The 16,330-nt window shown below is 42.7% G+C and overlaps 1 protein-coding gene across 13 annotated transcripts; it reads right to left on the bottom strand.

Annotated features, from left to right (window-relative positions):
- Positions 1 to 427: 427 nt before the first annotated feature.
- YPEL5 (yippee like 5) lies at positions 428 to 13,516 on the bottom strand. Of its 13 annotated transcripts, none has more exons than XM_069799971.1 (7): positions 13,413 to 13,510; positions 9,701 to 9,737; positions 9,517 to 9,581; positions 9,183 to 9,334; positions 4,629 to 6,239; positions 4,226 to 4,398; positions 428 to 2,550 (listed from the first exon to the last, which is right to left on the bottom strand). In XM_069799971.1, the coding sequence occupies exons 6-7, from the start codon at positions 4,364 to 4,366 to the stop codon at positions 2,326 to 2,328; spliced, it is 366 nt and encodes a 121-aa protein (XP_069656072.1). In that variant the 5' UTR covers positions 4,367 to 4,398; positions 4,629 to 6,239; positions 9,183 to 9,334; positions 9,517 to 9,581; positions 9,701 to 9,737; positions 13,413 to 13,510; the 3' UTR covers positions 428 to 2,325. The 13 variants fall into 13 exon arrangements, 12 of the variants coding, with proteins under 12 accessions (XP_069656072.1, XP_069656069.1, XP_069656073.1 ...); XM_069799968.1 differs by lacking the exon at positions 4,629 to 6,239 and adding an exon at positions 12,133 to 12,215 and having other exon boundaries at positions 9,701 to 9,843; positions 13,413 to 13,489; XM_069799972.1 differs by lacking the exon at positions 4,629 to 6,239 and adding an exon at positions 12,133 to 12,215 and having other exon boundaries at positions 13,413 to 13,489.
- Between the last annotated feature and the right edge of the window lie 2,814 nt (positions 13,517 to 16,330).

Here is a 16,330-nt window from a genome sequence, read left to right as displayed (position 1 = left end):
CACAAAGAAAAAAGGTCACAGAATTCCAGATACACAAATTCCCAATTCCTAAGCCATTTCAGAAGCTAAAACTTCACGTTTCTTGCAGAAGCTGGAGTTTTGCTTAGCTTGCTGTCTTTTCAAAGATAGGGAAAGACGTTTGACACCCTGAATTCCATTAAGTGAGCAATTTCCTAGTTTTATTTTCTCTTTAACAGGAGTAAATTGAAGGCTTTCAAGTGTCCAAATGGTATGCATGAAGTTTTACTTAGCACCTTCCAAAATCAACAGTACACTCCTTTGTCACCTATTCAGAGTGAGATGCTCATCAACAGCTTGTCACTCTGCTGTAGAAACTCGATGATTTACTCAATGTAGGGAATGGAAGACAGGTTACGTCATTCAGTTGACAGACTCCATGAAAATGACTCAAAAAGAACGCCAAATATCAATTCAGGACAAAACATACTTTATTGTACTGTAATGTCAGAAGTACAAGAAAAGTACTGCAGAGAACCATGCTAATGGGGCTTTTAGGGTCTGTGAAGGACAGAAGTACAAGATAATGGGGTACTACTGTACTCAGTGCAAAAACCGATTCATTTGAGGCACAAGTACACTATTGTTTAAGCAGCTTGATTCAAGCACAGCTCTGGTATGTGATCTACTCTGTTTTCTTTCTATGTGACAATTCTATAATAAAGCTACTTTTACATGAAATAGGCAGTAGATTCAAGTCAGGGGTGTCCAAATTGCCACTTGGCAACTGAAAAAATTAAGAAAAATACTCTGCATAGTCACCCTCCACAATTTAGTTTCAGATATGGAGCTGTGGCTAATGAAGAAAACTTCTTCTGAAAGGTCAGAGCCCAAATCTGTTTGGTTGGGTGGGATTTTTTTCCGCTCTCGTACATCTATGGGTAATGTATTTCACATTGACAACAATTTATCCAATAAGAAAAAAACCCAAACTTGTATCTTTGATAAAGAACCATACATATCTAACATTCAAATAAATTTCAGCCCTTGAGATCTTAACTTATGGCTTAAGACACAATGAAAGTGTTTGGGCACCCTTGAGTTAAGTTAATGAAGAGCTAAAAAAGGCAAGCAAGATCACTGTTTTGAACAGAGCTGACCTCTACAAGAATAAAGCAGGAATCCAAGTCACTAGTTACTACTAGGCTGACATGTACTGCTGCCCAGAAAGATAAAAATGTAACATCACAATGAAAAGGTTCAACAAAGTTGAAAGAAAGGTTTCAACACCAGAAGCAGCATTTGAAAACAAGCTGTTTATCTTTTCAAGAGATGCAGATTGCATAACTCTAGGCATGAACAAATATCCTGGCAATCTTCTCCTTTTACACAGCAGCTGTGTTTAACATAGGAAGTTCTGGCTTTAAAGAAAGCTACTTGAAGAAGAATTAAGATTTGCATTTCCCTGTCTACTTAATGAGATTAGAGAAACGAAAAAAAATTACTACTGAAACAGTAGTTTCTCAGTGGATCCCTATCATTACAAACACAGCTTGATTTGTAAGCAACGCAAGACTAAACAGACAACTATTATTTTATATTATTACTATGCTTATAAGTTACATCAGTTAAAGTTATAAAAAGCCAAGCAGTTTTGCCCTATTTCAAGAATAGTTTCCAATCAACACCAGTTTACATGGTGAATGGGACTTCACAAATAAACAAGGAATGGTGACATCTTTGGGTCAAGAATGACAAGAAATAATGGGCTCTGTGCTACCAATCAACCTCAACAAGAATATGGCACAAGGGCCAGCCCAAGCTGTACCAACACTGAACCTTTAGCACTCGGCACAAATTCGGATCTCTTTACTTTAGCTAGCAAATCAGGTGAAAAGACTGGGTAAAAAAAAAAAACTAACTAAAAACTTAAGCCAAAAATTGGAATATGCTTTTTAAAAAACATCTGTAGTTTTAAAATAACTTTATGCTGACATCAGTTTGTGCAAACTAAAAAAACTCATTGAATTTCTCTCTAACAAAAGACAAATCCCCCAAATATTTTCCTTTTAGCCCATTGTATCTGTAGATACAAACTCAAATCTAACAGATGTAAATGCAAGAGAGAAAAAGTTACAGCATCTGCACAACATTCTTTCTACAAACAGCTGCTGGAGGGAAAGTCAAATATAAAAGGAATAAAGAAAGGAAGGTTCCATCTGAAATACTCTCACAATCTTTCCCAGTCTGTAGTCCATGAATCCGACTCTGATGCTAAGGTGACAGTGTATGTAAGCAGATTTTTTTGTTGATTTTATTATTTTTGAGTTTCAATTGAAGAGAACCTGAGAAGAGACCCAAGCCTCTTCAGGAATTGTCGGATGGAACATGCTCCTCAAATCCTTCGCTCTCTCGGACCAATGCTCTTTCCAGGATAACACGACCTTCCTTGTAGCGCTGGCTGTCTTCAGTGGCAAATTCATAGATCCAACCCAGTTTGCTGTTGCAGTTCTTGCAGCTCACATCTCGAACCATGTGGCGGCCAGTGAGCATGACCCGATCCTGAACTTCACTGTATTGCAGATTTACCACCTGAGACAAATATACAGAGGATAAGGAATAGAAAGGATTAGTCCACCTAGAGCAAAGCTTGGTAATAAGGTGCATGACTATCAACATTTTAAAAGAGCCTGTGGCACTGCATGTGAACTGAAAACTGCAGTGTAGTAAGTCAACAGCTATTGAAAATCTCCTGCTTGAGAAGGTTACACTTCAAAGATGTGCTTCACGGGGATGTACATTCCTCACTGTTTAACTGAGAGACATGAAATACTATCACAAGATCTATGAGAGTGCAGAGTACTGTGTTCAACTTTGGGTGAGAAATTCCTGGTGAATAGCTTGTAAACTAATTGATATTAATACCCTTGTAATGTATGTAACCTACTTCTAGCAACTGATGTGCTCACTTAGTCCCAGAAATCAGAACCAAAATATTAAAAGAGGTACTTCTTTAAAAATCTTGGGGTGCTTTTGAAACAATCATCTAAGAAAAAGAAAGACTTAGTGGCTGACAATGCAGGCATTAAACATTCGCCTTTTTTTTTTATGTGCTATCTTGGCAGTTTAAAATATACTTTTAACTTGTTTAGGCAGCAACACCATAGAACCAGGTATAATTCATTGAAAAGTTGATGTCAGAACTATATCCAAACTGCCAATATGTGGTGGGGTTCTAAAAGATGGTGCTGCACTGCTTTCTCAACTTTCCACCTGACTGTGCTTGCTCTCTCTCCTTCAGCTGTAAGGCTTCTGACTGCAGAAATGTAAAAATCAAACTTCTGTGAATAAATCTCACTATGTAACACAAGAAAAATTTGAACCCCAGGATCCACTGCTTATTGGGCGAGAAAGAAATCAGATGCACAGCTCTTTTGTAGCTATGCAGCCTAACACTTACGTATAAATATTACTGACAGGATTCAGCACATCAGAAATCTCAAGGCCAAGCATAGTTAAGCGAAGACATCACTGATGCCTCTACCAACTCTGACAACGGCCAAATGGCTTTCAAGAAAAAAACCAAACCAAAATACACCAATGATTACATGACTAGGAACACTGTGAGAAAGCAAAGCATGATCACTATTTTTTCAATGAGTCTAATGGACAAGTCTATATGGAAGGGTTAATAAATAATGCTACAATTCACTCAGAGTTTACTTTCATACTTCAATTTGTTGAATTAAATCAAATTTGATAAATTAAAAAAATATTGAACTAAACTAGATTATTGCCTGTAAAAGATTAAAGTCACCTAAAGTTGCCAAACTACTCTTAGCTTAGATGTGTTTTAGAAATTAAACAGAATACTGTCTAGACTTTTTTTTTAAACTGAGTAGAAGTGCAAATGCCTTTGAAACTCTTTGATAGACAAAAGATACTCTCACAGTGAATTTGAGGTTCATATTACAGAAGTCCCCAAAGTTAAAAGTCCACGCATTTTGGCATGATGTCTCTACAGACACAATCCTCTTTATAGTCTTTTAGAATTGCACATAAACTAATTTAGATAGCTTGCTATCAATAGTAAATGCCTAATTTGACTTCAAAAACCGCCGAATAGAAAAAAATAAGAATTAAAAAATTAAAATAGTAATCACACAACACTTTAGCCAAGAAGTTTTTTAGTTTTGATGATAGATTCATATCCCACAAACTCATTTTTCAAAAGCAAATAGTAGCTCCCCCTCAGCTTCTTACTAACCTTGTTAAAAAGAAAGGCTCTTCCCGTGGCCCCTGTAAAACGAGTGGAGATGAGCTCAGAACGATTGGTCAGAATCGTGTCGCAGTTTGCACAGGAGAACAGGCGAGTGCCACCAATATGATCCAGAAAAATTCTTCCCATTTTTAGAACTTATGTAAGTTTATACTCAAGGCCTGAAAGCAAAAGGAAAGATCACGTAAAAAAAAAAAGCATTACAGCAAAAAAAACCCCAAAACCTCAAACCACCCCATATATATGGCAGAATATTCTGCAAAAAAGTTCAGCTAATGATTACAGAGGTTCTTTCTTTCATAGATGAATTACTGAACTTATAGACTGTGTTCATCCTTTTTCAAGACAAGTTCTTTCCAAAAGTGACCATCTTACCAATAAGATAACACACCTAGATACGAACTAATTACAGTAAATGAGCAAAACATGATCTGAAACCTTCAGAATATAGTTCAGACATTTGCAGACCACTACTGGACCCTATAGTTCTTAAACTCAAAAGCTTCCATTTCTTCCCTATTTTCTTTTCGTCTTTAATACAATACTGAAATTCCATTCCCGACGACTTGCTCATCTTAGTCAGCATTGGGAAATGAAGCACTGAGAAGTACACTGAGTCACCAAGACAATTATAGTTTAATTTTCCCAAGTCACCCCCCCTTTTTTAAAATATATATGTATTTTGTCACTTCCCCTCAGCTTTGCACAATTGATGACATGCACACAACACAACACCACCATCCAGGATGCTTTAGTCTTCCAGTATAGCAGACTGGGCTACTGTATTTGACTTGACACTTACTTATTGGTTTCATATACATATGTATACAATAAACAATCCACCCAGTCTTTACACCAGACAGTTTTATATACAAACATTTAAAGCTGTCTAATCTAAATACAAAATACTGTCTCATTTACCCAAGCTATTTCCAAAGCATCATCACTAAAACACCTGAGCAACTCCAATGAGCAGAAAAAGAGAGCTTAGAAAGTTTATAGCAGCAGATCTGTAGTACCTGATAAATAAACCTCTTCACTGCTTGGGAAAATTAAAGTATCTCACCAACTTTATACCAACTAACATAAAAAGTTAACTAGCAGGTAGGCACAGAACATACCAGACAGCTGAAAACTTAAATCACGAAGGATGAGATAACATGACAAAGGAACTAAATTATGTTATTTCCATTCCAACTGCAGAAGTTTTATGACTAAACATCTATAGTTAAACAAGTTAAATATACCTCCATTTATGCTTCATATGTGGAATCAGAAAAAGAGCGTTGTCTCTGCTTTTGTCATGCACAGCAATGCAAAGTAAAACTGACACACACAGTAATATTAAAGTTGTGTGGGTTTTACTTCTCAGAACAGGAGACAGTGTGCCGTTCATAGAGAAATTAATCAAATTTTGTGCTCATCAAGCTGAATATTCTATGTCAAATGGCTTTAAGAAGCGCAAATACCTAAATTAAACCCATTTCCAGTTTTAGGGAATCAGTTTCTTAAAGGTTACTCTGACATGCACAAAGCAAATGGACTAAAACATGCACCTGCACACACAAAATTTAAAATATCATTTTTACATGTAAAAATCATAAGTCACTGACATCCTGATTTTTTTTCCAATTGCTTTATTTCACCATATTGTCTTCTTACAATGTGTGGCAATAAAAAGGGTTCCTAGTATTGAACAGAGTGATTTTAACACAAGTTCCTTACATTCAGATTTTTCACATCACTATTAGTCTTCTGTATCCCATCTGAAGGATACATAAAAATTCAAAGCAATGGAATGACTCTTTTCCTTTAAAGGTGATATAATACCCATTTCTCTTCTTGGAAGGATAAATAAAACAGGTCTTGATTTTGATAAAAATATTTCAGAGACTTAGCTGAATGTCGGGGTATGACTCCTTGTGACTCCAGTCAAAATACAGTAAGCGTTTTCCTTCAGTTTCTCTAAGCATTATACCTTTCTAATATGCCTTTATCTTTCCTAGCAAGCGAGGGCAAAAGAAAAATTAAAATGTGAATAGTGACAGCATGAAGGAAAATCAACAGACAATAAGCATGAATAAACAACTATCAGTCAAAGTCTCCAACCAGAAGAAACCACAAATACAAGCAATAAAGGCAATTGTGACAGATATGCCCATAAGGCACTTGGCCTATCTCCATGTGCCATCCTTACTAATTTTGGATAATGTTATTTTTGTGTTGATTGTATTGTGGATTAAAAACAATTAACCCATCATAAGTTATTGTAAATGTAAATGTAAATATTGGATGGAATCAACATCCAAAGGGGTATTTCTTTCAGGGTAAACACAATGCTCACCCTGTCAGTATTTTTAGAAGCTAACATGAAACAAATCCAAAAACATCCCTCTCTTCTACCAAGAGCAACATGAACACTAAGATTAGTAAGTGACAAGAACAGATCCATTTAACAGACTAACCTTACAAAGGATGTCATTTTGAAAATACGCATCTGAACACTTAAAATGCAAATACATCACCTATCTAGAAACATAATTCATGTTACTGCACCCAGAAAAGCGGTAACCTAGAGTCACTGAAACCAAAATTTAAATACTTCAGAAGAGAGCGCAAGTGTAATTCTTACAAGCAAGTTTGAAGTCAAAGCAACATACAAATGTATTACTTCTGGATATGGCATTATGCATGGACTGAAGTTGTGAGTCCTGAAAATATTAAACATTAAAATAAATACATAAATAAATATGTTCAAAGACATAAGGCTGAAAAACCTGCCTAGTAATATAAGGCCTAAAATCTTCAATTCTTCATATCACCCAAAAAAGCTGAAAGTAACCTCATCAAGTATCTAAATGAGAAAGAAACTTCCAATAAGACTTGGGTCCCAAGAGAAAGACAAAGCAAGATTCATTTGATGGTAGCACAAGGCTGTGAGAATTCAGACTAAAGTTACAGCAGAATCTAATAAACCAACTGGTACCAGAATAATTTTCTTCAGAATACAGTGCGTAAGAAAACATGTATTCTTGAAATAAATAAATACACATTTAAAAGCTTAGAAAATTAAATTCTACAATCTGCATTGTAAAAGTCAAAACAGTCTAGATTTCGAGTATGTTTTTTTAAGAAGCTGCTAAAATAATGTAATCCTACTAGAATGTCCAATGTTTAAAATAATCTCTACACTTAACTGCCCCCTGGCAGATTTCAGGCAAAAGAGATAGCAGCCTACAACTATCATTAGCTCTCAGTTTTGATTCCTACAGGATTTCAATGAATTTGTAAGGGTCCAGCTGAAGTGTTATAAAACTAGTCACCTTACATTAGTCTTTGTATTACTGCTCACAGTAGTAAAAAGTAGGAAAAAAGTTACAAAATGACTGCTAGGAAGGCAGCCTTTAAATGCTGCATTTGACCATGAATTTTCTAAATAAGCTAACAAGGAACTTTCGCTTTTTCCTCTCATATAAGGTAGAGAAGTTAATTTCAACTTGAAATCATTTCACACTCTCCCCTCTCTGTTCTTTTTCCCCAAGCTAAAAACAGAGTATTCACTTCTAAGACCAATTCAGAAGGTACTTGCTGTGGATAAAGACTGTTCTCTCCTTATGTAAGGATCCTGAATCCTGTAGGGTATACTTATTGTACACTGGAAAAAACAGAAGCACAACAGAATATGGAAAAGCAATTTTCCTTTGCTCTCAGGCTCATAACCCTCACATACAGAAGTGGTGTGTACAAAGTCACCCAAAATAACTGCGTAATTTTTTTCCTATAGTTTTCACTTTCCATGTAAAAGGTGTGGGCGTCTATTTATGTTCACACATACATAAATGATCTGAAAAAAGCCACTTATAGGCAGCTTTTATAGGCAGTGGGAGGGCTCTCTGAAATGAAGAGAAGCCAAAGAATTGTGAAGCATAAAAGCATTTCTAAAGCATAAGATCCTCCAATTAGGGGGAGGAAAATGCTAGAAGTGCACTTACCCATTCATCCACTCTCTACACTTAAAAACAGTGAAAATAACTTCCATTGGTTCAGAGAGCCAGTCAGGTTCCCTATTCCTATTCACAACCCCAGAAAGTGACACTACCACATCACACCAATTCCATCATGCTACTAGCAGAATTTTCAGAAGCGGTGGACAGGAATCTTGGTTATTCACAGACCAAATGCTGAGGAAAGAACAGAGATTTTTTTGGCCCATGATTTAATCTTTAAAGTCAGCTACGCATTCTTTGTTGGGTATGTGTCAGTGATGAAGTCCTAGTGACCCTGTCCTCATGCAAATTACCAAACACAAGTTGTAATATTAAATTAATGGCTCCAGTGTAAAAAAGGCAGGCATATTTACTTTCACTAAAGGGATATAAAGTATCTACCACTGGTCAAATCTACACAGTTCAGAGAGACAGGTACTTCTACAAACTGAGATGATGCCACTGTGTCATTAACTGGCACCCTGACCAGCACTATCAACCTGAATTCTTGAGGACCTTTAGCAGAACAATCAGTGATATCTCGTATTACCTAGCTAGTAAGGCTTGCTGTGACAGTCCGTTATTTTGACAGTTCAAACCTTGATACAACTTCTGAGTTGTACTGTGAAAAATTTCCTGCCTGCATGCTTCTCCCAGTGAGTGCATGGACAGACAGGAAACACAAGCACTGTGGCTGTGTGCTATAATATGTATTTCTAGAGCAGTATCCTCCCAAACATCCACCTGTCTTTCAGTGTTGATTTTGGCAACACCAAGCAACAGCTGTCAAAGAGCTGACATTCAACAGCTTAAATGTGACCACTATCTGCACACAGAGCTGAAACCACCCGAAGCACTACTTGGTTGGTATTTGCACTACCTCATCTGCCTACATTCACAAGCAATAAAGAACAAAAAAGTAACACAAAGAATTATTTATTAACATTTTTAAAACTAACAGTCAGTGTTCTCTTGTCCCAGAGTGCATCTCTTGAAGACACAGCACCGTCAACATTTGGAAGAGCCAGCAGGCACTTTCTATATACGCACTGGACTGTGGATATTTCAGGAGCCTCAGTGTTGCTTCAGCACCATCTACTGCATCTCAGATCTACAACAGAAAACAGCTGCTAGTTAAAGGATAAAAAAAGCCCTATGACAGCCTCTCTTTCACCATTTCATTGACTGAAAACACCTTCCTTTGTATGGTGAGCCAAACAAACACCCTCTCCCCCTTGAAAAAGGACTGTACATTCCCCTAAGCACAGTAAAACATTCTCAAGATGTACTTACTCTAGAACCAGACTTAAACTTCATCTTCACATCTCAGGAACCGGGCTTAAGCTTCCTTTTCTCATCTCAGAGATGGACAAAAGAGGAAAAAGAATACTTAGCACAGCTACACAAGACCACACATTAAAGAATCACTGGGTAAGCAAAATAAAAAAAACCCAAAACCAAAAAACTTGCTCCTTACCTTCCCAGGTTTCTGCTGTTCACAAGTAGGCGTGCATCTGAAAATACACATGCGGTCAGTCTCTTAGGAGGTCTGAGATTCACCTGTCTGCCACTGACTTCGGTGACTGTTGAAGTAAGCAGGGCCCAGCCTCTGGCCTCTGCCTACATGCAGAATTCGTTACCAGAAAGCACCACACATAGCCAAATGTGAGGTAAGAAAGTGAACTGCAACAGTATGCTATGCTCATTAGAACCATCCAGCTACTGTAGCAAACTGTACAAGGAAGTTAATACAGTCAAACGACTGAAGAGGCTTTGGCAAAGTAATGAAAGCTGTGCCCAGATGCAGTGCACAGCACCCGCCTAGAACAGGCTGCCGTGCAGGATGAAACTGCATTTGTGCAAGTTACAGTAGTATAATTTTCTATTGCAAACTGGCTTTTTTTCTAGGTAAGGCAAAAGTTTCGCATTGTAATACTGGCATTTAAATATGTCAACATAACGTTATATTGGTGCATGCAAACACTAATACAGCATAGTTTGTTTCAAGTTTACAGAGAGCAGAGCCATACAGTTGGGTGCTTGTTTCTAATACAGCCCCCATATCTCAGCATCCCACATACAGTAACTTACACCCTCACAATACTCTTGCTAGATAACATATAAAAGTCTTAGTTTACAAATGGTATCAGACTCAGATTAATTTTCTTTGCCACTACAAGAGTTCAAAAGCAGCAACTATTCCTGTCTCGTTTCTTTTCCCCTTTCTTTTTCCCCTTTCCCTTCCCTAAGAGAGGAAAAGGATCACCTTTTCCTCTCATAATTCCCCAACTGTTTTTAAGAAAGCTGTATTTCCTGCTTTTGTAATACCTTTATTCTTATACTAATTAAGCAGATAAGACAACTTTTGCCTATTAATCCATTCTGCAGCATTCAGAAGGCTAAATTTAGATTTTGTTTTCATTCATTTTAGTGCTGAAGTGATACAAATCTTCACCCGTAGACACGTTTCACGAGTCATAAAAAAAATCAAATAAACAAGCTTTAAAGAAATGGTGAAAAGACAATGATCACCTAAACTTCCATACAAACTACATCCAACTGGCAGAAAGGGTGCGAATATGCTTAGTGCATCTCACCAAGAAAATTTTATATTAACTAGGAAACTCCTAAACATAGGTAAAGGCTCCAAAATTAAAGAGAGAGCCTTGCTACCAAACATTAACAGTGTTTAGGCATTTCCTCTACACATTTAACAAGATATTTTTAAGTTAAAACTTGCTTAAGCAAATTACGTATTTCAGCAAGAGCTGAGCAACTCAAGATTTCAACATAGGTCAAATGATAGTAAACAAACATGAACCAGTGACCTAACTTGGACAACAAGACTTCAAGCTTGTGATGACTACCAGCAGAGGGAATGCTAAATATATATACATATATATATTTGTGTGCATGTGTACAACTCTCAGTCTGTCACATGATAAGTAACAAATCTCATCTGTTCTTGTCTTCTCTACAGGGCTCTGAGGTGCAATTTCTTTTGTCCTCACGCACTTAGCAGCTACAGCTGAAACTCACTCATTATTATTAAAAGCTATATATAAACAATTAGATCTGCATTCTGTAAGTTAAGTACTTCCACAACTACGGAAGTGAAAGTAACAGATGACAGAAGCCTCCAAATAATATTTCTAAAGACTAACATTAGAAAAAGAAAGTAACACTTAAAAATGGACATTTCGTTTGTCACAAACATTACCTGAATTCAGCTATCCAGAATGAGTCTATACATAAAAGGATTATATATAACTGTTATATAGTTATATATATGGCTATATAGCTGAACCAGCTGGGAATCTTTACGACAGAGCAAGTTCTCTCACCTTCTGCCATCAGTCACAAACATTAGTTAGGCTAATGGTTAATCTACTGCCATTAGTTGTTGACATCAAGAGCCACTCTGCGACACCTACCACTCTGAGCCATGCCCTGTTTCTCTCTCACGAGACTGGTGTACTTGCTTTGTTACTCCTTCAATCTAACCCTAACACCGTGTTTACTGTTTAAAGAAAATAAAGAACAATAATTTATTAAATTCTATCACTGTATTAGTCCAAAACACAGCCTTTATTCGTAAATAAGCACGCTGGATTAATCTAATCTGTATCTGTTTGCACAGTACAGCTGAGGTCTGTACACAGAGTAACAAACGAACAGACAGATGACAGTCTTTGCATTCCTTTTTGCTTTGACTAGAGCCTTTTCCAGCGCAAAAAAAAAAAAAAAAAAAAAAAAAAAGCGCTTGCCAAATATTTCAGTTCCCTGAGAATCCATACTTTCACAGGCAAAATCCAACCTAAGAGCTGACAGGCGTAGCTGGCTCATTGCTGGAACAGCAAGTAACAACTACCACTCCATTTCTGACAACCGGCCTCCCCTGAGAGTCACCTGTGGGGCAGGGACACGGGCTCTACTCAGGGCTGCTTCGGCGATGAGTAAGTCTCCAAGGCGCGGTGAACAAGCAGCACCTTCTAACCGGGAAGGGAGAGGAGAGATGCGTCAAGCGGCACCGCTACTGCCCTAACCGGGCACAGCGCGAACGACAGGGCGGGCGGCCAGAAGCGGCGGCGTGGGGGGGGGCGGGGAGACTGACCCACGCTCTGCGAGCGGCGGGACCGGCGCCGGCCTTTGCCGCAGGGCGGTTAACCCCCGCGTAACCCTTGACGGTAAGGCCGGCCTGCGTCGCGCCCCGAGCCGCCCCCGGCGGAGGCGACGCCAACCCCGGAGCGGCTCCCCGCTGCCACCGGCTGGGGCCCAGCGTCACGGTGAAGTGTGTGGGGAGCGGGGGTGGGGGGGGGGGGTGGGGGGGGCGATCCCCAGCCCACGCGTGCGCGGTGGGGCCGCGCGCGCCCGCCCGCGCCGCGGCCGTTGCCCCCCGCTCCACACAAAGCCCCGCGCGGGGGCGGGCCCCAGCTGAGCGCCGTCACGGGGGCGCGCGCAGCCAACCGCCGCCGGCTCGGCCCCCGGCGGCGGCGCCGCCGCCGGGCGCTGCCGGCAGCGCAGGCAACTTGACAACAAACAGGAGGAAACAGCTGACGGGAGGCCCCGGGGCCGCAGCCGTGAGGGGCCGACCGGACCCAACACCGCCGCCGCCGCCGCCCCCACCACCACCTCCCCGGGCGGCTCCCGCCGCCCACCACTCCCGCTCCCCCGCCTCAGCCGTGCGGTGGGGTATGTGGGGGGGGGGGGGGGGGGGAAGCGACGCGGCCCCGGCACGGCTCCTCGCTCCCACCCAGCCCGCCCCCCCCAGGAACCGGCCCGAAAAGTTGCCACCGCCCCGCCGGGGAGGGGAGCCGGCGGCGGCGGTGCGGGGCCGGGGAAGGAAGTTGCGGCCGCGGCGGGGAGGGGGGTGCTCGGTGCCGGCCCTAGGCGGAGGGCCGGGCAGGAAGGCTGGGCGGCGCTGGGAGACGCTGACGGAGGAGAGGACGGGGTGGGGGAAGGCCGGTGCTTTGTCGCGGCGCCGGGCCGCAGCGGGGCAAGCGGGGCCGGCGCTGCCCCTGTCCGCGCCGCCGGGCCGGAGCGGCTCGCCCGGGGCCCCGCCGCGGCCCGAGAGACACGGTGCCACGGACCCGGAGCGGCGGCCGCCACCTCCCTCCCCAACCGCCGGCAGCCCGCACCGGCCTACCCCGGGCAGTGCGGGGCGCGGCGCGGCCCCCCCGCCCGGTTACCTGGCGCAGGGGAGCGGCGGCGGCGGCTCCGTGCCCGGTGTCTTCCCCCCGCCCCTCCACAGCCCCGACGCTCCGGCTCGGCGGCGTGGCTCCGCCCCTTCGCGGCTCCGCCCCCGCCCGCGTCAATCAGCGCTGCCGAAGCTCCGCCCCGACCCCGGTCGCCTCACAGCCGCGCCCGCCGCGACGGCGGGGGGTCGGGGAAAGCCGGGCTCGCAGCGTCGCGGCGCCGGTCGGCGGGGAGCGGGGTCGGGCGGCACCGCTCAGCCCTTCCCCGCCCGTCAAGGCCCCTCTCCCAGGTGCCTGTCGGCCGCCGCCCCGAGGCCGGTGCCCTCCGTCGCCCCCATCTGCCTTCGCAGGCCGCCTTCCCTCAGCAGCCCTGTCAGGAGGTCCTGTCAGAGGCGCCCACCTCTTGCTGAGGGAGCCGAAAGCCGGAGCCAGGGGCCGTAGGCCTGCCTGGGAGGAAGGGGATTCCCATCTCCAGGGCTGCTCTCTTCCCCAAGGCCTTCCATGCCCGGGGACTTGGCCTGCCCTGGCAGGGAGCTTCACCGCGCCACAGGCCCTGTGAGGGTTTGAGGTGGGGAAAGGCGCTGAGGTGACGGTCGGCCGCACCCTCACCTCAGTGAAGCTGTGACTGATAACTGCTCGCAGTGTTTCAGGCCACTCTGGTTGAAATCTTTGCGTGACACCTCAAATATCGCCCATGATGGAGTTGAAAGCTCAGGGAAGAAAAAGGCGAAGTGTTTGTGGCCCTTCTTGGCCACTGGTTGCAAGCGCTGTCTATCCCCTGCTAGTTTTAATGGCTCGGTGTTCACACACAGATTGCATCCTTGGCAAATAAACCGGTCTTGGCCAAAATACTGTGGAAAAAAAAATCCTTTTGAGTTGTTGGTTATGAAAAAGACATGAAAAGGGATGTTTTTTTCCTTCCCCTATAGGGCAAGCCATGCCATTTTAAGGATTTCTGTTTTAATAATATCACATCCATGTTAGGGAAAGTGTGTTTTTCATGTACGGTGATTCCTGGGTCTATCCATGTGGTATCACCAGAGAAGCTGCAGTAATTGCAGGAAGGAATGACTCGGCAGGACTCTTCTGTCATTTCACACCAAAGACAAAAGGACATCTCTGTGAACGTACAACAGGCAGCACGTATTTATATGCCCAGCTTTCCCTCAGGTTGTGTCTTCTTGCATGGGTTCCTTCTTTTACTGTTAGAAACAGCTAGGTAGAGGGGTACACAACCGCCTGCATGAGGATAGACAGTCAGTGATGGATCCACATCGATACGTTAAGAACTGCTGTTTGCTTTGAGGCAGACCTCCAAAAAATCAGATCTCTTCAGTATGGTCAGGTCTGACCTGATCATGAACAGAGCTGAGCATTGACATTTCTGATTGACCTGTCATCAACTTCTCTTTAGATCATGCAAAGGAAGTGAAAAGTGTCAGAGCAATCTGTCAGATAGCAATCACCTGTTAGTTAATGGCATGGGAACAACAGAAGTACTAAGAATATTAGAAGGAAGCCATAAAGACTGGGCCTGGGGTCCCACTTACCTCTAGCAAATGGAGGAGATAACTGGTCTAAGGCGCCCTGTTTGCTAACAGATTGACCTGATGTGCTGTTGTGCCTCATAGAGCACAACTGTGAGCTTTGTCCCAGGTGGATCTGCTCGGTCTCATCACAGGAGCTATACAAATGTCCACATCTTAATCATCTTTGCAAATCTCCCATAGAGATCACTGTAAACAAAGCCAAAACAGGAGGAAAAAAGAGAGGCAAAGCAATGGTGCTTTAGTCGGTGTCAGTCACCAGGTCTCATCCAGGGACCTGTGAGCTCTCTGCTTAGCTCTCCTGACTGAGGCATCCATACATCCTTGGGCTAGTCAGTTCTCTTTTTGCCTCTGTAAAATGGGGAGAGCAATACTATCTGCCTTACTGGGTGGTTGCGTGTTTGCTTAAATACTGTTGTCCCATCTGTGCATGTGGAGGGGATGGATGTATGAACATTGCAATCATCATAATGATATTACCATGAAAATAAAGCAAAGCCCAAACCTGTGAATAGTATTAAATTCTCAGCAAGGGAAGGGTAGCTGTACCAATCAGAAAGAAACCAAATTGACCATGAGACAAGCAGAGAATGGATTAGCCTGTTCTTGACAGATGGTGCCAGGGACTGATGTTTTTATTTGCCTTGCAGAGGAGCTTAGAAGAAGGGGGACAGGGGAGGGTGAGGTAGGGCACATTTATTAGAACAAAGCAGCAGGCTGTAGCAGCTCAGCTGAAAAACACCAAAAATACCAAAAGCAATTTCCAATTAGTTTGTAAGGGACATGCTACATATCAGCTACAGGGTGAAAAACAGGAACAGCAATATTGTATCACATGGCACTTTTAATTTTCAAAGCAGCCTGAAAACATTAATTAATCCTCCTCTGACATAGGGAAATGCAGTGCAGTCAGCAGTTTGTTCCTTTACTTCTTATGCCAGGATTTGGGAAGACCCTGGGCCTTTTCCACAGCTGATTCCTATCACAATAGCTCAGATGACTCTGGAGGAGCCAGTCCTCAGTGCAGCACTACTGAGCAGAAAAGGCTGTGTTAGATCTGGAACTTAATGAACCAGAGAGAGGGGAGATGCCTGTGCCCAACAGCCTTAGTAAGGCCCACCTTTAATATTTGTCCCATCTAAATCCATTTTCCAGTGCTGTGAGCAAAACTACAGGAAGCATTTCAGAGAAAATTGTGCGACTGAGGAATTAATCACAATCTCGGAAAGAATTGTGCCGTGAAACTCAGACAGCAACACATTGATCTAATTAAAACCTCTGACAAAACTTCAGTGGAATTCAGCGGGACCTGGGTACGTCACATGGAATCAGTGTCAGGGCTTGGGGGCTGCTTGTGCAGATCTT

Source organism: Haliaeetus albicilla, chromosome 13, assembly GCF_947461875.1.
Source record: "Haliaeetus albicilla chromosome 13, bHalAlb1.1, whole genome shotgun sequence".
NCBI lineage: Eukaryota > Metazoa > Chordata > Aves > Accipitriformes > Accipitridae > Haliaeetus > Haliaeetus albicilla.
This window is presented reverse-complemented; position numbering and strand designations above follow the sequence as displayed.

Coding starts and splice junctions, on each gene's coding strand:
- YPEL5 (XM_069799977.1), bottom strand. CDS start 4,366: ATGGGAAGAATTTTTCTGGATCATATTGGTGGCACTCGCCTGTTCTCC. Junction 2,551..4,225: donor GAGCCTTTCTTTTTAACAAG/GTTAGTAAGAAG, acceptor TATTTGTCTCAG/GTGGTAAATCTGCAATACAG.